The sequence below is a fragment of the Porites lutea genome, chromosome 2, assembly GCF_958299795.1.
Source record: "Porites lutea chromosome 2, jaPorLute2.1, whole genome shotgun sequence".
Lineage (NCBI taxonomy): Eukaryota > Metazoa > Cnidaria > Anthozoa > Scleractinia > Poritidae > Porites > Porites lutea.
In genome coordinates this window covers 36,560,418-36,581,013 of record NC_133202.1, presented here as the reverse complement: position 1 = coordinate 36,581,013, position 20,596 = coordinate 36,560,418, and the positions used below count along the sequence as shown (strand labels likewise).

General features: G+C 36.1%; 3 protein-coding genes across 3 annotated transcripts in view; 1 reads left to right on the top strand and 2 right to left on the bottom strand.

Annotated features, from left to right (window-relative positions):
• The window catches only part of LOC140928512 (leukocyte receptor cluster member 1-like), a 137,705-nt gene that overhangs the window by 23,179 nt on the left and 93,930 nt on the right, over window positions 1-20,596 (bottom strand). The gene's annotated exons all lie outside the window — the stretch shown is intronic.
• Window positions 5,530-10,920, bottom strand: LOC140928506 (ubiquitin-like protein NEDD8). The gene is made up of 6 exons (XM_073378265.1): window positions 10,812-10,920; window positions 10,708-10,725; window positions 9,785-9,814; window positions 9,142-9,200; window positions 7,069-7,092; window positions 5,530-5,814 (listed from the first exon to the last, which is right to left on the bottom strand). The coding sequence occupies exons 1-6, from the start codon at window positions 10,827-10,829 to the stop codon at window positions 5,730-5,732; spliced, it is 234 nt and encodes a 77-aa protein (XP_073234366.1). The 5' UTR covers window positions 10,830-10,920; the 3' UTR covers window positions 5,530-5,729.
• LOC140928505 (translocon-associated protein subunit alpha-like) lies at window positions 11,025-20,315 on the top strand. The gene is made up of 12 exons (XM_073378264.1): window positions 11,025-11,210; window positions 11,654-11,784; window positions 12,983-13,036; window positions 13,659-13,764; window positions 14,612-14,705; window positions 15,459-15,492; window positions 15,736-15,780; window positions 16,923-17,009; window positions 17,201-17,280; window positions 17,602-17,680; window positions 18,403-18,502; window positions 19,103-20,315. Exons 1-12 carry the CDS (start codon window positions 11,135-11,137, stop codon window positions 19,171-19,173), a joined length of 957 nt encoding a protein of 318 aa, XP_073234365.1. The 5' UTR covers window positions 11,025-11,134; the 3' UTR covers window positions 19,174-20,315.

Genomic DNA, 20,596 nt, shown 5'->3' with positions numbered 1-20,596 from the left:
TTGATACATGTACAAAAGAAAATCCAACACTCAACAATCAGAAAGATGTAATACTATGTGACCTCATGATGGAACTTAAAGAAAGGAAATGTATATTATTTTTAAGCTACATGTATTTTCTTACCCTTTTTTTAAGTTATATAAATTGGTCTTTTGTTGAGGAAAATGAAACAATGTCAAAAATTAATGTTTTGCTGTGCATGCATCAATCATGCAACCATGAATTTGACAAAGGTTTGGAATTGAAAACTGGACAAGTTTGTGCTTGATGTACCAAATTTCTCACCGGCTGAAACTAACAAGCATGATGTGCCAATTTTTGGCTCTAGCTGACATCGTAAATAAGAAAACCCATATTTTGGAAAGCATTTTTTGGCAAAACAAGAACTGATTATGCGTATACATATTATAAAACTTAAAAGTAATCAATCACAATTAATAAATACACAGTACAGGTAAACCCCCAATGCTAGCAATCTTCTGTGACCCAAAGAGGGCAAGTATGCTGGTGTAAAAAAAAAAAAAAAACTCCAAGGATTGCTCTACAGAGATATAACCATCCCTTTTCAGGGCTGTCATTCCGTTTTGAAACAGCCATAGCAAATGAAGATTCACCCAATACAGGTCCCAAAAATTTAAATTACCACCTTCAGCTTTCCACTTTGATCACCTGTAACATCAAGTGAGCTCAGCTGTAACAGGTGTTAGGGGTTACGGCCCCTAATGACAGCTCTGCCTTTTTATTTTAGACAATTCTCAGTTTTTTCAAACATTTTTATTCAGTCATTACATGTAGATCTCATTACACTTTTATCCTTCTTTGGAACATTACCTGCTATTTTTCAAGATTATTTAAAAAAAAAGACTTTACATAATTATCACAAATATACCTGATCAGCATCTAATATAAAATTTTATTCTAATATTGTCAATATTGTAGTCAATTTTTTATTGCAGTTAATTTATAATTTTCTGTTCTTTTTGTGTATGGCAATGTATGCTAAAAATAAAAGAAAAAATAATATTTATGCTGAGATACAAAATTAACTGTGCACAACATACACGTATACATAGATTAACAGCCAAAGAATTCTCAGTGAAATACAGAGGGGCAAATTATTATGGAACAATCCACCTGAAAACATTAATGCCATGGCTGATTAAAAAAGATGTCTAAGTACAAGTACAGAATAACTTCCAGCAAACGTTCAGGAAATAGTTTAAATTGTAATATAAGGTGCCAAACATGATAGGGCCATTTTTGTTCTCAGTTAAAAAAACAACTTTGTGCACGCATAATGCATGTACGGTCTCTAGGGGAAATACTATTTTTTTCACTTTCGATCGATCAAAATCGTGTCCCATTTGACACACATTCTAAAGAGAAAACGCGCTGATTTAGATTTAGCGGTCTTCCTATTAATTATAATTATAATGATTATTATTCTGTTGCTCAAACGGCCCTCCACCAGCTGTACCTTTCAATTTTCTCTTGTGTTGGACTGTGGGGCGAGAAACTTTAACCTGAGCATAAAATGCCAGCGAAGCTTAATAAATAAAAATTCGAATGTTTGAGGATACACTGAACTAGACCTCCAGAGGGTTCCTGAACTTCAAAGATGCAAGTCGATATTTGGTACGAAAACGGTCCACACGTTTAACACAACTGCCGCTTCCGTGCACAGCGGTACAAGCTAATTTATATACATAACAAAGCCCAATAATTTTTCTTTCACTTCTTTACAATTTCCTGTTGTACCGATGTGCACGAAACTAACAGTAAGCATAGAAAGTCAAAATTACCCACCTTTTTGGCATGCCTTTCGCACCCATGCCGGCGATTGCAAAGCCAATATCTCCGACAAATACCCACCACTGGGTTTGTCCGCCGTTTCCAAGGCGCTACATTTTCTAGAGAAAACATTCCACTCAAAACTTTCACCAAAATGTTTTTTGATCTCTTACTATGGCACGAAAACCACAACGCTATCACTGTCAAAAAACCAGCCATTATTTTTTTCATCTCAACCGGCATTTTTGCCTCAGAGCCAATGACATGGCGCGAAATAGATCACGTGTCATTTTTAGTAGAGCATGCGTAGACATTTTTCGCCGGTGAAGGTTAAGATCCGCAACTGTCCTTCAGGGCGGAAAAACGTACTGAGCATGCGTGAATTTTTTGGCCCAGATCCCCTGGCCGGGTTTGAAAAAATGGCGGGATTTCAAATATTTTATTGCCTAAAAATAAAATGTTTCCACGCGTAACCTGGAAAGACCAGGCAATTTGTCTTCAAAAGTTGTAAGCTGTGGTTATAACCTTGTCGTTACTTAATTTTCTCGAAGAATACCTCATAGTAAAACGGACTTTAACGACATTAATTTCTTTGCGTTGTACTGGAAATGTGCGTGCGTAGGTCCGATTTTTTTCAAGATGCATTCACAAAATGTGTTCATATAAGGAAGTTCCTGGATATATAAGGTCCGGAGCTCCACTGTGGACACAAAAACAACATATCTTTGGACAGTGATTTGCCCAAAAAAAACAACGCTTGCCCACAGTGTGTTTGAAGTCACTGAACTTTGTCGCACTCGAGCTAATATTTTAAAACCCTCGCTCGATCGGACACTCGTAGTTTCACAGATCACTAAAATATAAACAAAATCCTCAATGTAGAAGTTATTGCGTTGATATGTGGGCAGAAAAAAGGTCAACCTTTATCTAGTAAAATCTTCCCAAAAATCGGTTTAAAAGCAACTATAGTTTTTTAAACTTGCTCGTTTCGCGCAATTATATAAATATTGCTTGGTGTTGTCAAGTTGAACACGCATAACATCTATCAAAAACCTACGCGTAAATAGGATTTCCTTCAAACAAAGTTAAAGTTACATTATTTCAAAAACTTCTTGCTGACAATGAAGAAATGAATTTTCTGTACGAAAAGAACCTACCTAAAGATCTTGAAAGCAAAAGATCAGTTGCAACCTGGCAGCCAAGCCATGATTCACCATGTAGCTATTTTCAATAAGCTTGACTGGTCCATGCGAGGGTCTTCGTTTAATCAAATCAAACTCAGCCGATCATTAGAAAATAAAGAAAATTGCACATACGGGTTTGTTTTGCTCGCCTCAGTCAAATCAAGCTGCAGCAATTGTTTACGGGAAAAGAGTCAATTGTTTTGAAGTCACTGCCGGCAGTTGTCGTTCTCTACTTCACAGCGAGTGAAAAGGACAATTTGCGTACAGAAAGTTATTCTTATAAAGAACAGACTGTGACTTTCACAGTGCACTGGAAGACAAAACTATGTAATGAAAAATGAAAAAAATTCTGACTATTATTACTTAAGCAACAGAAAAATGATCTTGAGTAAGCTTGCTGGCCTTCTATTTCCGAGAAAGTTTAATAAGCGCACAAGTTTGTTTACTCTGATGCGTTATAACAGAAATCTGATTCTTTGACTGAAGACAAAGATAAAGCTGGTTCTGCAAAGGTAATAAATCTGGGGATGTAAAAAAACTACCAATAACAGAATACAAACGGGTTTTAATTGAACCCGGCGGAATCAACTCATAAATTAATCAGATGCACAATCAGAAAAATACTCGCCTCGTAAGAAAAGTTCAAAACCTTTTATTCCACCTCAGACTGACGGAATGATCCGTTTTTCCTTTAACATTGGTTGTTCTGAATCCAAAGTAATTTTCATGCGACGAATAAAAAGCAAACATGTCAAATAAAAATGCTTTACAGGGAGCAAACGTTCGCACCTCGTGCATTTCACTCAGAACTCCAGCGACAAACAAACACAGTCAACAAACAGTCAACACAGAGAAAAGCCCGCCTTGAGCCTGCGATAAGGGATGCGCAGAAGCTTGCGCAGAACGTTTTTCCGCCCTGAACAACTGTCCGTTGTCCGCACTAATTATTTTCTCAACACCATGCCATGTCGGCAAAGACGCAAGAGTTACAAAACAGCCTGCTTTTTATACTAAGGTCAAAGTGAATGCAAACCGAGTTACGACTTGGCCTAATTTTTTTAGCTTTTTGTTGGTGGTGGTCCGTTTTCACGTGGTGTTTACTGTTAGTATAGGATTATTTTACCCTTGATATCCTTATTTTCCCTTTTCACTGTTTCTTTGTCCATTGTTTGCTTGTACTTTTTCTTCAAAGCTATGAAATTGTAGTAAATAAATTTACAGCTTTAACATGTCCAACTCTTAAAGTACTGAGTGTCCAAACAATTCTAGCAGAGAGGCTATTAAATCTCCTAGAGTAAGCTATCAACGTCATCAATCAGTGGCGGTCCCTAAGCAACTTTCAGGATATCTCGAAAACTAAGATCTACGACCTCAAAATTACCTTGAGTACCAGAGGGTTTTTCGGTTCTCGCGTGTAACGAGGAGCTTCGTCGGTAAAGACTTAACTAGCCTGCGTAGCAGGCGTCGAAAGGGGTAGGGGATAGGGAGGAAGAGAAAAAGGAGGGGGATGAGACTTAACCGAAACCGGAAACCACGCACAAAAAGGGAAAAACGTATGTTTTCGCAGCCTAGGGCATACTGATCCATACTGATGCAAACTCTCCCGGATTATCACCATCTTTTGGGCTTTTCTGTGCGTAAGTTTGAGATTTAGCCTATTTTTCCTCAAAATTTGAATTTTTCTCATTCGTAATACTGTTTCTGGGGCATTTTTGCACGTATTTAGACTGACAAAGATCATTTCGGCAAGATCGCGAATTTTGATAGTAATATGTTCTGCATGTAAGACTACATAGAATGTCCTAAGCGGGGTCTATTAAAATTCGGGGGGTGGGGTAGTAAAAAAGAGAGAGTCTCCAGGTTTTAGATCTCCAGGGGTTAGCATCTCTACCAGGGTACCTAAAGAACTGAGACTGCTACAGTAATAAAGTTGTAAACGTAAAACAGTAAACTGATCCTTACAGCAGGAATAGTGAGAGAAAAAAGAAAGAAAGAAAACCAAAATAAAGTGGTGAATTATATTTGCCCTATACTAAGGGGCTATATAGCCAAAAAAAAATGAATTTGCTTCCTTTCAAACTTGATGGCGTCTGTTTCGACCCGCTCAATTTGTCAAATGTCACCAAGGTGAAGTCTAGGTGAGTATTCGCTGATATTCACGTCGCCTTCGGCGACTAATTGTTAATTAATGTTTTTTGACGTTGTCGTTGTTTCGTCGTTGTCGCCGTCGTTGTCACGGTTGCTTAAACTCCCTAATGTTAAAAAATACAGAAAAGGAATAAAAACGACCTGTTCCCTGAAACGTTTGTGCGTTCTAGTTATTCCCTTACACAAGTTAACATTTTTTGGTTTTGGCCCTGGCTGAAATAGGGGTTCAATTTAGAATTATCCTTCCCTTAGAGAGCTAGCTGTATGGTAAGTTCAACAAAGTTAAAAAAAATAGTGTTCAATTTCTCTCAATTCAGTTCTATTTAAGCCAGATCAGATTAGCAATAACTTTACACTAGGAAAAAACTGAACAACCAACAACATTCAAATTTTTTTAATACAGCAATGAATTTGAGCAAAAAAAAAACGGAAGTAAATACATTATTTATGTTACAGTACAAAAGACAAAGAAAGGTATAGATCTTCTCTTCATTTCACATTTCTAGGAATAACGCAATTACAGGGCAAATGAATTAACAATAAAGCTACCTTGGCATAAAAATACAATTCCTAACCGATATACACTTGAAAAACTTTGAATTTCACTACATGCCTCCCCTTAAAGCTAGTACAAGATGAAGAACAGATCCGCCTTGAATTTTGTAATCTGCAGCAGTCTTGTCATCATTCCTGGGAACAAAGCAACAAAAAAAATACTCAGAGTCTTAAGACAGAAAAAAAGAAAAAAACGTTTCCTGTGTTACAAACAAATATTCAGGACAGCCTGGATTAAGAGTCAATTCCATTTATTTGCATCAGGTACTAGTTGAAATTAATCAAGATGTTTTTTTTTAAATGTACCTAGCCTTTACTGCGCTTTTCACAAACACCCAAACTCTAAAGTCTCAAAGCCGCCTTCACAATTGCGTTTTTCGCTGCCGTCAATCATAATTATGATCACAAGCAACAAACCTTAAAACACAGAAACACAAAACTGATCGAAATCCACCAATCACAGATCACAAACCACGACCTTTTGAACCCATTTAAGTAAAGTTCTGTTTCCTAAGAGGTCCGCTAAGATGATATCCTGCGAGCAGAGGCCCTTCGATCTTCCTACTGTTGATGAGTCTTTTCTAGGAAGATTATAGTGCCTCTGCTCGCCGGGTACTAAGATGATTGACGGCAGCAAAAAATGCAAACGTCAGTTGGCTTTTGAACTTCAGAGTTCAAGTGTTTTTGAAAAGCACAGTAAGCTTAAGTACAAAAGGCAGCAAAAAGGTGCAACCTGTTTTGCAACATTGCTGCAAAATGAGTTGAAAGACAATGCTGCACATTTAACCACCCATGAATCAAACCTGTCTTCTAACAAATCTGATTGTTGCAAGTTGCGTGAATTACGACTTCTGATGGGCTAAAATTATGTGGCAGTCACACTATACATGGGATTGGCAAAGTTTACTGGTAAAATCCGTTTGCCACAGGTACAGATTTTGCTGCAAAAGTATAACTTTGCTCTCCTTTCTGCAACAACAGATCAGAATCAGATTCTTGTAGGTTGTAGAGAGTTCCTTTTAACAACTTGCAAGAATCTGATCAGGACAGAGTTGATTAGAGAATGGGGGGAAAATGGGCGACATCATTTTTCAACCCACTTTCCTGCGATGTTGAAAAACAAGTTACTCGTTTTTGATGCCCCTTTTGCCGCAGCTTTACTTTCCACTTACCTAGCGAACTTCATGATAAGCACATTTCAAAACATTAATTTCTAAGAGGCACTAATAACATTATTTTCAATTATTGTTTATTTTTTGTTGAGCACTTAAGCAAAATTTTACACAACTAGAAACTTAATATGAAAATATTATAACTAAAGAACATAGTAGATTCATATTTAAATTACATAAAAATTGAAAAGGTCAAGCAACTACCGTATTGACTTACATTTGCTTCCCACTAAATATCAACCTGAAATCAAAAGCAAAAAAAAAAGAGCATTATCAGATTGCAACATAACAAGGTGCTCTACCTCAAAATTATTTGACATGGCAGGATTGTCAGAAAATTTTGAAGTAGAAGGCTGAGTTGTCCAAGCAAGCAGCCAGTCCAGGGATATTTTATTTAAAAAACGACATCCGTAAAGAAATGCCAAGCAGAGTAGCCCGCCGATACTAACCAAGTTGGCGGCAATTTTTGCTGGTAGCTGGCTACTTTTGACAACCCTGCATGCTATTAGATTACCTTCAAATGATGCCAACTATACCATGTTTTCTGAAGTGTTCTAGACTGAGAACTCATCTCCCTGTCTCCTGCACATGCACTGTCTCCTGCACATGCATGGTCCCCAAAAATTTCTCCATCATTACCATTGAAACAAACAAAGTATCACTTAAATCAATTTGTTCATTTCAAGTGTCTGATTCCCATAATAGAATTCTCAATAAAATCCGACGAAAATCATCTGGGGGCTGTGTTGAGAGTTGGGTGGGGTAGGGGCTTGTGTAATCCACAAAATCTCCACATTCAGGCCTCTAGGCCTGCAGGGTTTGTCATCTCTGTCTGCATCTACCAGCATTTACCATTAAGTACTGTTGGCTTAAAGTTTTTTAAAAACTGTAGTTAAATCTTTTCCTAGTTACGTATTTAACAGTCCAAATTGTCTTTTATGAAAAAAAAAGAAAGTTTGAACGCCAAAGCTTTGAAAGCTTAAGGAAATATTTTACGATGGTTTGAAAATAATTATTTCGAAATGTACAAGGATTTGTATGGAAAACCACTCAACCATGACTGGGTGGCAAAAGTTGTTGGCATACAAATCCTTCTAATTTTTGGCAGCCGTTGCAATCGCTTCTTTTGAGATATATATACGACTGAAAATTTGCAGGTTAACCAAATATGCTCTTTCATGTCCTGCTAACAAAATTTTCCAAACGCGAACCATTTTTGTTGATCACGTGATCAAGTATTGCAAAAGGCCTATTCTTAAGACATGTTTAGGCAAAGTCAACCTTGAGTCAGCTCAATGAACAGTGCCCTCATTACTACAGAGTACATGACCTTCCAAGTTTTTACGGTTCTTGTGTATTGTATTACATGTAAGCTCTTCATTGAACCGATCTTTGCCTGATCCTGATATACCTCCTGTTTTGCACAAATCATCACAGATACATGATTTGATGGTATTTCAGATCTACTAAGTTTCTTCTTTTTTCATGGTCAATGTGATGATGCGTGTTAGCCACCACTGCAGGTCTACCAGGGTGGTTTCCGCTTTCTCAATTACTGGGATACCTCTTTACTTTGTATTGCAACAGGCCCCCCTCAAAATTTTAGGCACCGTTTTTCACACTTGTCAATAATATTAGTGATGAATTAACGACAAATAATTATTGATTGAAAATTTGCTCCGCTAAAATAAAGTCATTTGAAACTTTTCAGAAGAAGTCACTGAAGTATGTATTCTTAGTACTAGAGTGCTAACTCTTGTAAAACTTTTTTACATATTTATTACCAAGTGGCTTAACTATTTGTCTCGAAGAACTCCCCCCCCGCAAAAAAAAATTAATGATTTTTGGATTATGGTTTTAGCCAGTAATTAGCCTGGGACCAGGCTCCGCCGTGGGGAAAAATGGCCAAAAATGGAGTGAAACAATATGAGAAAAATCGGCAAGCAAAGCGAGCCAAGCATTGGACTAGTGAGGGTGAAAGGTGGTTTTACAGTGTCTAACTGGAGAAGGGAAGTGAAGTTTGATTAAAATTATCAGAAGGTTCAAGTAACCATAAGTTTGAAATACCAGTATAGTACTTGATAAGTTTTAACTTTTAAATTATATGGAAAAAGAAAATCTTTGATATAAAATTCAAATTAAAACATTTTTTAGCAAAATTATCATGTGGCTTAACTATTTTGTCTCTCAGTATCTCAAAAAATGAAATTCAGGATTTTTGGAATATTGGTTTTGGCCAGTAATAGAAACGAATGGTTACAATGTGGCCTTAAATCCATTAACCACCAACCTCTGCTGTGGAGGGGGAATTCCTTCCTTTTCTTCAACACGTTCTTTTATTCTTTCCACCTGTTTTGAAACGGGAGAAAAATTTTGAGAGATAAGATATTTTTAGATACTTTTCTTTAGTTTAGTAGTAATTAAAGCTCTTGAAAATAAAATAAAACTTTGAAAGTAATACAGTCTAAAAATGATTTTAACTCTAATATATAATCATTTTAATTCTTTTTCATGGCAAATCACATTTTCTGAAAATATAGCAAGATAAGTATTTTATAAAACCATCTCGGTTATAAACAATTACACCACTTGAACTTAAATGCACTGGCAATAGCACTACCCTTCCCTTTGACTTCAAATTCTAGATAATGCAGCAGTTTCTCTCAGCTCATGCATTCTAAATGCACTTAGCAGCTTCTACCGTTTTGACTTTTTGGGGGTCTGTTGAGACCTAATGAGAGCTACTTTTATTGCAAATGTTTTTTACTGGTCTTGCATGAACATTTTTCCTCATTTCTCTGACACATATGAAAAAAAAAAACAATTATAATTTTACTGAAAAGGAAAACAATGCAACCTGATACATTGCTCACAATATTATAGTACTCTTATACTGTTCTAAAGGTAGATTTAATCATTATCATTGTATCTACCTTGTCTGTGGGTTCAATATCAATCTCAATCTAAAAATCCAAAGAAAAAACAAATCTGATTAAGATTTTATACAATAAAAATCTATCCAGGCAAGACTAGTTATTTCAATACAGTTGAGATTATACAAAATATATTTTATACAGCACCTTAGTTTCTCAAATCACAAGCATATGCAACTGACACACTTTTGCTCAGTACAATATCTACTAGGTGTCATTTGAAATGGCATTTGTTCTTTCCTGAATAACTTAACATGTAGTTCTGATTTACAGAATTCAACTGAGGATAATAACGTATTCAACTGCACTCTTCTTGCAATCTATAAAAATACAGTAAAAAGCTTCCAGAAACATTTTGTGAAACAACTTAAAACTTTGTTTAACTAAACTGGTTTAAAGCATGTTTCAGCTTTGGGGTGAATGCGGCTCTAGATGACTAGATCAGTGACAATTGAAATTTTTAAGAATTTCATATTTGTAAATGACGCCTTCAAAGAAGATAATTAACAAATGATATCATGGGGCTGGTGCTTTCCACTGATTAGTGAAAAGGACATGTGGATTCAATTCTCTGATGGAAAATGTTGTCATTGAGGTGCATACTGTGTTGAGTGAAATCAGAGTACACATATCTGCCTACTTGATCCGAAGAGACGTACGTTGTACATGTACATAAGGTTACATTACAACTTGGATTAAGTTAATTAACGTTTGTACAACTATAAAATTTCTCTCAAGCAATTATGTTGCAATCAAGCTGATAAAGAAAGAGTTGATATTTATTCTCTTGTCTTTATCGATAGCAGCATCAGTAGATAAGATCAGATAAATTTATTTATACACAAGTTTAAAAATAATCATTGAGAACTATCTCACGATAGGTAGGATTAATTTAAGACAGGAAAATGAAAATAATATCTTACCTCCTTTCCTGTCAGGGTCTTCCAAACATGGCAACAAAACATAAGAGAAAATAACGTTAAAACAATTAAAATAACGTCCAAAACGTTCACTGGATTATAATTACCTTAACTTTGATAAGCATGACGGAAAAAAATTCCTTTTAACTGTAAGAGACTGTAAAAGCAGTGAAAATATAATGTGGAAATTCTACAGCTTGCTGATGCCAATGTGAATGTTAGTACTGATCGCTGGCTCAATGTCCTCTGAGAAGGAAAGCGAGGAAGCTGGTAACTAATAGGCTGTTCTCAGCTGATCAGTGATGTCTGCGGACTCTTCCCCCTGTTGGCCTCTTTGTCCTGGCAGCCATTTTCAACTGATTGTGTGAAAACACAGTCGAAGAATCCGTTTCCATCTTGTAAGAAGGAGCGGTTTTTATAACAGTTCATCATGTTTTTTACTTTAGGGAAATTTATGTTTCTATTTCTTTTAATTTTACCCTCATCGCTGGTCCTGATTGGAAATGGTAAGGCACTTTATCTTGCGTGATTTTTATTCTTTTGTAACGTAGGAAAGTCAGTCTGGATACTCGAACTTTTAAATCCCCTAGCGTCCAGTGATGTTTTAGGCATTTGGAATGATCGTACCAATGTAGAGCTAGTAACAACTTGAAAGTTGCAATTCGGGAGATTGTTTGGCCGACGAGAGTGTTTTATTTTCGACCTCGCAGCAACTCTCGAATCTTGCTTCTTTCTCTCTGTTCTTTGATGAACAGAAGTTGTTGTCTTTTCGTTGGGCGAATGATTTCCTTTGTTTTGTCTGAGGACTAAATCTTAATCAATAAACAGACCGTTAGAGAATAGCAGTTGAAATGTTATGCATACTTCTCTCACGATGTTTCCTGTTTAAAACAAACGTAATTTTATCTTCGTTTGTGTACGTGTCATGAAATCATTGGAACATAAACAGACATATGTGTGATGGCGCGAGAAGACGAGGTCGAAAATGAGCAAGAAGTTGCAAAACCGACTGAAGCTGAAGCCGCAGGAGATGAAGAATATGTTGAAGATGTTGTAGAAGAAGAAGCTGACGATGGAAAGGTTAGAGTTACAAGAGTTACTGATGAATGTGTAGACCTCTCCCCAGTGTCATTTTTATTGTTAACCTGCTTTTATAAATTGATACAGTTAAAGCTTTTATGTGAAGTCATGGTTCAGTTATTTTATCCCATACCTTTACTGCCAGTCTCTCTTAGGTAACTGCATTAAAGGGAATCTCATTTGTTGTGTTCATTTTCTTATTATTATAGAGATTGAATGAATGAAACTGTACTGGGTCATTGAAAAACAACATTAGAATTAAAATGAGCACTAAAGTAATGAAAGTATTTGTTTCAACAACCTGATCAAGCAACTTTCAATATTATGTAAAATTAACAAAACTGTAAATTCCTTTTACTGACTAAAATGCTCTGTAGACCTGTGGACATGTCTATCTTTTAAACATAGCTCACATTTTGAGGTATTTTTACACTATTTTGGGCTAATGCCCAGTTTCAAAATTGTTCTGATTCAAGTTACAGGTGTAATGTAATTTACTTCTGAAATTTAGTTGTTTTGCATTATTCACTCCTGATATTGTTGGTCTTATTTCATTATCCAAGCCTTACACCCTTATGTTATTGCAGTTCCCTATTTAAAATAATGCATTTTGACAACTTCATTTTAATTTACTAAGTACCAAAGGTAACTTTAGTTTTAACCCTTTAAGCTCAAATATCCACATACAAATTCTCCAAACTGATCTCTATACTTTTCCGTCAAGAATAAGTTGAGGGAATTTGATAAAAGATCAAGGCATTTTCCCCCAGGTGATCATTTTATTAATTCTCATAACCTAATCTCTTGACATTTTAGGGATATTGTTAGGAGAAAATTGACATTAGTCACTATTGGGACTTTAAGGGTTAATGGGTTTTCACATAAACAGTATCAATGGTAGTTTTTGTGGGTTTTCTCATAAGCAGTATCAAATGGCATTGAAAGCTCTCTAGTAATATTACTATCTAGGGATATCAACATTGTTCAGGTAATGTTGACAATAGTTGCCAACTGTTACATATAATTTACTGACCTTACTAGAGACCAAGTAACCCATATTCAGCTGTAATATTGAATGCTATGTTTGCACTATTATGCTTTGTTAAGATCATTACTTTTCATTGTATATGGGGGTGGTTTTGTAGTTAAGTATTTGTTGGTGGCAGAGTTCCAATTTCCATTAATTTGGCAAAAACAGGTTGACACTGAGGAAGAGGAGGAAAAAGAAGACAGTCCTGCCACAAAAGACACTGTAAGTGGTGATTTCATTAATAGAGAGATTAAGAGTCCCGTTTACATCAGATTCAAGTTGAGAATTTCTCAGAATAAAAAATAAGCAGATAAAAACTGTACAGAACAATTCTTATGTATAAAACTGGCATGAAACTACTTGTTTTTTATCTGAAGTAATAAATAGTTAATGACAATTAAGGGAAGAACCTGGTCACGTGGTACAAATTCATATTTGCCTTTTGGCTTAAACGTGAATCTTAATCTCTCTAGTCATTGCTTTTTTTACATGCACCTCCTGTAGGTTCCAGTGAAAATGGCATTGTTTTATGTTTTAAATTGTAGCAACTTTGAGTTGACCATTTTCATAGAGAATATTCTGAACTGGCTGACAAGAATAATAATCTCAGTGTCTTGACTTAGAAATTTATTTGTTGAAGTTGATAAGACAACATTTTCAGTTAATTGTCAGTTTATTAAGTTTAAATGTTTCCTAAACAGAAATGTTAATGTTCGGAGTTGAACAATTGACCTAGTATAACTGTGCTGGGAGGAAAAATTGTGGTGAATTTCACAGCCCTGCTTTCCATAGTAATCTTACATGTAAGAGTAGAAAACCAATAATATTGCTTTCACATTTTCAGAAAACTGAGGCTGAAGGTGGTGAAGAAGAAGAGGAGAAAGAGGAAGCACTCAAGCCATCACCAGATGCTGATACTGTCATTCTTTTTACCAAGCCAGCCAACCAAGGTACATGATACCCTAATGACTTTCATTCTGGAACAAGTTCATTCCATCTAACCCTACATTTTTCTGTATTGTTTGCATGATACTGATCAAAATGACGTTCCATTCCAATGCATATACAAGTCATTCCGTAATGAGTTCATTCTGGCTTTCAATCCCAATGAAATTCTCGATCTGATATGAAATTTCATTCTGGTATCATGTAAACTGGAAACGAACTTTGTTCCAGATTGAAAATCATGTAGCCTTGGGCGAGAGTGGCGCATGCATGTCTGATCTAGCACAAAAAGCCTGTGAGCGAAAACACCCTGAAGCTTTCTTAAGCTGAGCCAGTCGATTATTCATTCTGCAATGAAATTCATACCAGAATGAAAGCCATTCCAGTATTATATAAACAGCCCCTCACACACCTGCCCTTGTCACTGAATCTTCTAAAAAGTAGAGGTTTGTTATAAGGATGTTCATCATTTATTAATAGATACAGATTAAATGCAGGACTCTTAGTAAGATCAACTTAAGACATTCAAGGATGTGCTTTAAGAAAAATTGAAGGGAGCCTGTTGCTCTGAACCTGTGAAATCCAGGGTCACCAGCTTATGATTTCTGTGAAAAAACTAAGATAAATTTCTAGTACGTAACCAATTAAGGAGCCAAAAGTTAGGTACCAGGGGCCACTAGGTGCTGTTAGAGCTCAGCCTGACATGGTTTAAGAACTTATTGTCAACAGGCCACTAACTGGATTAGGAAAAGAGTGACAGTCAGTCAGAAAAACCTTTTATGACTTCCTAAGTTTCAAAACAATTTTTGCATCCAAGTAACATTTCTTTGAAATATTATTGTTTTCTTATAGAATATCCAGCTGGTGAGGTGATCAAGTGTCTTGTTGGTCTGGCAAATAATGGCAAGAATGATTTCATTGTGGAACTGGTAGAAGCATCTCTGAGGTAACTGCATCTTTTTCAGTTACAAAATCATGGGTAAAAGTTATAAAGTATAAAGTATGGTAGTGGTAACGCAATATTAGACTGAAATTTTCTTCCTTTTTTCTTTTGGTTTTTAAGAAGGTCTAAAAGAAACTTTACATTTTTGCAGAATAAAAAATGACCAGATTTTAACTTGCTGGGTATATGCTGCCAATAATAATTAACAGCAGTAGGAGATGAGTTGAAGAGCTAGCAAAAACTCTTTTCACTTGTGAAAACTACACTCACAGACAAAAGTAGTTGGGAAGGTTGTACAACTTAATGGTAGTCCATTTTAATCCTCAAGAAAGAGAGTTTTCTCTTTTGCTAAATATCCCCCGTCCCCCCTATTTAATGTTGGGATGTAACAGAACAATATCGCACACAAACATTAACGTTTTGCTCAACATTGGGCCAGGGGCGGGGGAGGAAGGAAAAAAGAAGTAGAAAAAGCAACTTTCCCAACACTTTTGACGATGATTGTAGTTAGAACCACTCTTAGACTCATCTATTTATACACATCCACAATAAAATTGTAGAACTTTCCAAATGGTCTAATAAATATAGAAAGATTACAAAAGATACGGCTATTCAAACACTTACACAAGGTCCTGAAATAAACAAACTATGAACCCTCGCGAAGTTGAGAATGTAACCCTAGTCACGCAAAACAATTTTTTGTAACAAAGTGGATGTTGTCCTCACTTTTAATCACATGCTGTAATTGTATTGCAGGTATCCTCAAGATTACACATATTTCATTCAAAATGTAAGTTATCTTTAAATTAAAAATGCTCTGCATAAAATATTTTTTTCCTGTAAATATTTTACTTTTTCATTTGGAATTATGTCTGTTACATGTAGTTTAAAGTATTTTACATTATTACCACTACCATAACAAAATTTATGAATAATCAACGAATTAATTTCAACAAATTTAAATATTACATGAAAATTTGAGAAAATGTTGTTTTCTTGTTTTTTTATTTATTTGTTATTATTTTTTTTACAGTTTACTGCATTCCAGTACAATACTGTAGTTCAACCAGGTAGTCAGGTATGTTTTTTTTCACAAATTTTGATTCAACAAAGTATTGGTCTAACCAACTAGTACATACAGGACACCAAGCAAATGTTTTAAGGGACCCAGGATGTTGCCTCTTAACCCTCTCCTGGTTAATTTTCATACCATCGGCTCAAATTGCCCTTGAAAACAAAGATATGGGCTAATTTTGAAGGTGCAGTTAAGTAAAAAAGCCAGCATGACTAATAAAAAAGCTTGCTCAGCTTTTGCTCATACACATCCCTGGGAACCACATGGCTCCTCAGGGTCCGAAATTAACTTTTTAATATGGGCGCCAACTGGTGAGCAAGTATTAATTTTTGGTCGTCAGAGGGCAAATTATGGTCGCCAAAAATTACCCTTGGCGGCTTAGAAACGTTCAAGTCGTATTGATCGTAGCTGTTGTGGAGGTATATTTACAGGAAGATTCGTTTCACTTTAAAATTAAAAAAATATCAGCAGGACTAAAAGTACGCCCCTGTTGGCAAATAGCTTGGAGGTTTCAATTCTTAATCATTTTCTCCGAATGTGAAAGTCTACAATGACAACCAGCTTTACAAGTCGCCAGCTGGTGACCAGCTATGAAATTCTGGTCACCATAACTGAATTTTTGGTCATATTGGTGACCAGGAAAGCGCAATCTCGGACCCTGCTCCTTAATATGTCAAAGTCGTCACTAATTCCAAAGACTTTGTCACCAGATTTACTTCTAATCAGAAAGCCGGTTTTACTCTGCTATTATGAGAGTTAGACTCTCCAGAATGATATTGAGTTTTCAGTGCAGGTGCCACTGGATAGTTTTAATTCTGCATTACGAATATCCAGTCTGACCCAATGTATCTGTTAACTATTAGAACACTGCAAAGGAACTTGATTACTAAGAAAAGGCTTGAAATCCAAGATGGCATCTATAGTTGTAGTATTTTTCTTTATGAAACTGGTGCTAAATCTTCTGAAACAAACAAGGACCTTTGACTGCCTGTCAATGCCACGCCTTTATTGTAAAAACACATTTTCCAAAATTCACAAGGTCTTCATATAAGAAGTGATGAATTGTAATTGCCAATTTGCAAGCAACTTTCAGGTTTTCTTGATACTTTGACAGATAATTTGCAAATTGCTTGTTTTGTACTTAGGCATCCTTTGAATATGCATTCAAGCCGCACGAGTCTTTTGGTGGACGACCATTTGGACTTACCATTAACATGATGTACAAAGATTCGGTGAGATATTCATGTATCAAAATAGAATAATTTTATCACTAGTTCATAGCCTGAACAACTCCTTCCCCATTAGCTTAGCTGGTGGAGTGTCCACGTGCGAAGTAGAAGTTGGTAGGTCAAATGTTAACCATACCAGCAACCAGGTTCTGAGTTTTTCTATTCCTGATACTAATGCTTATTTTCTCCATCAGGAAGGCAAATCCTTCATGGATGCAGTATTTAATGAGACCATCAATATTACAGAGAGTGAGGAAGGAATAGATGGCGAAACGTAAGGACTCACTGCTATCATTCCATACATGTAACTTCTCTAATCATTTTTTGTTGTTGTTACATGTACTATGCACTATGCTAAGTGAATATCTAATGGTAGGAAACTATTCCCATGCATCAAGTTTTCATCTAAATTTAAAACAGACAGACATTTAGATTTATCCTGAAATGGGCATTACATTCAACAACTTGTTCTAGATTACAGTTTCTTGCCAATGGCAAGTCTTGATTTTGTGATGAAATTACCGGTATACATAGAGTGACGTTAATTTTGCTTTGTGCAAAGAAATGATCTTGTTTTAAATTTCATCTGTTTCAGCTTCTTTTTGTACGTGTTCCTGGCTGCAGTTGGTCTTTTGTTGGTTATGGGAGGTCACTATGCCCTGACTTCAGTCAAAGTACATCATCATTTTTACTGTTATTTACTATTCAGTGCTTAGGGAGCTACTTTATACTGTTAGCAAAATTTACTGATTGACCACCAACTGAGTGAAAAATAATGTAACAGCAAAAGAACATTTAACAAGGCAGAAAATACTAAGGAAGCCATGTGTGGATTAACAGAATTGAAGAAGATCAAAACAGAATGTGTTTTGGGTTTTTGAAAACCATTCAGCCCATCAGTTTTTCAAAGTTCATCTTTCTTATTTGAAATTTATACAAGACGTGTTTGCCATAACACTGAAAATTGAGACTGCTAAATTCTCTTTGGGACTTGTGAACTAAGTTCACAAATTTTGTGATTTGCACCAATCACTTCTATTGTCCCAAAAAATTGGCTGTGAAAACCTAAAATTGGTATCAAATGGGTTTGAAGAAACATTGAACGGTTCTACTTTAATAGACATCGCCTTTTTCACAATATTCAGGGAGTTTGTTTGGCCATTTGAAATTTTAAAAGCTCTGCTTTCTCTGATAGAAACTTACTGTAACACATTGACAATACAGAGCATTTCCAACCCTGTCTGCTTTTAAGATTTTCGGTCTATTTAATTAAATAAGTGACAGCCCTGGTATTTGTACTACTTCACCTTAAATGTCCAAAAACGGTTAGTGTAGTCTATGGTTGTCACTGTGAAATGTTGTTTTGATGCTGAAACAATGCTTTTTTTAAATATAGGGAAAGAAACCAGCTCCCAAGCCTGTAGTAGAAATGGGAACACAGCAGAATACTGATATTGACTATGACTGGCTTCCAAAGGAAACAACAACGGAGTTTGGTATGTTTTGTAGCTCAGTGGTAATTTATTTGCTCTTGTAGTCTTTGTAGGGGTGATTAGAGTTTCATGGGCGGATCCAGGATTTTTTTTAGGAGAGGGTGCACTCGTCTCTTGCTCTACTTCAACACCAATAAACCACATAGTTTTTTTTTTGCAGAATACCAGTTGTATTAGAAAACCGCAGGTCATCTTAGGGTGGGGGGGGGGGGGGCACACCCCCTGCACCCTCCCCCTAGATCTGCCCCTGAGTTTGATCCCAACTTGGGAACAGGGGAGGGAGTCTGTGTCAGTGATGTTAGAGTTTTTTCTTCAAGATTCATTTTTTGAAAAGGTATGCAGGAGAGAATGGCTTGTGTTTTAAACGTCTTAGTAGACCCTTGGCCAGTATGATTACCTCCGTAGTCTACTGGCTCTGGAATCTATCATAGACTTTGTAAAGTCTGTTTCATTTGGTAATTGGTTAGGAGGGACATTTTTCGTAGGCCATTTTTGCGACTTTTTGCTAAAAAATAGACTTAACTACAGTGCAAGTCAAAATTGTTGGGACACTTTACTGTCATGAAGATGTTCTTACTTAAACGTTTTGTTTGTCTCTTTCAGCTGGCAAAAATTCCCCACGTCGTTCACCGAGAAATAGGAGACAGAAACGAAACACAGGCTCTGATGAATAGAAATAAGTTATTACACTTCTTCAATATAAACTTCATCTATTAAAACACATCCAAGTGTTGCAAAAAAAAAAACAAATTGATCAAAACTGGAGCAAATACATCGGCTTGCCAATCTAACTTACACCAGTGTTATTATTTTTCTATCCTCAATGTCATTTCTCTTGATGTACTTGACACACAATAAACGTTCTGTCTCTGCAGAACCCACTATGTCACTGCTTCTCCCTTATTAAAATGTTTCTTAATGTTTGTGGAGTATTCCTCGAATTGGTGCTGCAGTCTCTTAAAAGAATCTTTGTTTTACATTCATACTATTAAATCCAAAGATCTGTTTTCCTGCACCAGACTAGCATATCTTCTGGTGAAGTACACAGCTACTGAATACACCAGAATCGTAGTTTACTGTCTGTTGTTAAGACCCTTTTAAAATGACTTGTGTTCACAGGGCTGTGATTAAGAGACGGGGGCGGCTACTATGACGGTGGTCCCCGGCAACTTTCGTAGGGAAATAGAAGAAAAATAATGCCAAAAAAAATCCCTAGCTGTTTGATTGCCGGCCTACTTGTTGTATTTACCTGGCAACTTGAAATCTTATTGACAACCCTGGTTTAGCTTTTTAACCGTCTAATACGCGTTATACACTTTTGGGTTATTGAACTGATGCTGTCTTGTGAAACCATAAAATTAACCCTTTAAACCCTAACATCAAAATTTGAAATCTCATTTGTTGCCCCTACTCATTTCCTATAGAAGAAGTGGGGAGAAGATGATAAAATATCAAGCAAATTCATCTTGTGTGATCATGTCCACAAGTCTCAACGCCACTCTGTTTTACAAAGCGTTGATATTACAAGGAGAAATTTGATGCTGATCACTCTTAGGGCTTAAAGGGTTAATGTAAGATATGTCAAAAGGTTCAAGACAGTAATTGAAAAGTGGCATGCGTAGTGACTGGCCTTCGTTTCTTGTGTGTCAAGTTAAAAAATTTTCCACTGTTATTAAGTGGCCTCTCCAACAGCCTAGGAAAGTTCTTGTAAAATGGCTGCAGAACTCAATACGTGTTCTTTATGAACAATTACTATAACTTCAATACTGAAGTTTTTAAACTAAAAGATTAAATAAATGCCTTTTCATAGCAGTGATTTTGGCTGTAGTCCTGCCTTTTTTTACTTTTAAATGTATTCTAGTGTATTTATAATTTATCAATTGAGTTCGGCACGGCAGTAACTCGACTTGGTTTCAAACGTCGTGCTACCGCCGTGCTGAAAAGTCGGCCGAACTCAATTCATAAATTATAAATGCACTAGAATATATTTAAAAGTTTGCTAAACCGTTTCTTTATTTGTGTGTTTTGTTTTCGGCAACAGCCGTTCTATTCGACTGAATTAAATTACACGACAGAAACCAAGTCGTTCTTGTGTCG

Bases quoted from the DNA above. Each gene is read 5' to 3' on its own strand.
- LOC140928505 (XM_073378264.1), top strand. From the start codon at position 11,135: ATGTTTTTTACTTTAGGGAAATTTATGTTTCTATTTCTTTTAATTTTA. The intron at 13,765-14,611 runs GTACATGATACC...GTTTTCTTATAG, and splicing joins TACCAAGCCAGCCAACCAAG to AATATCCAGCTGGTGAGGTG. The intron at 15,493-15,735 runs GTAAGTTATCTT...TTTTTTTTACAG, and splicing joins ACACATATTTCATTCAAAAT to TTTACTGCATTCCAGTACAA.
- LOC140928506 (XM_073378265.1), bottom strand. The intron at 7,093-9,141 runs GTTGGTGGTTAA...TTTTGATTTCAG, and splicing joins ATTCCCCCTCCACAGCAGAG to GTTGATATTTAGTGGGAAGC. The intron at 5,815-7,068 runs GTAAGTCAATAC...CTTTGTTCCCAG, and splicing joins ATATTTAGTGGGAAGCAAAT to GAATGATGACAAGACTGCTG.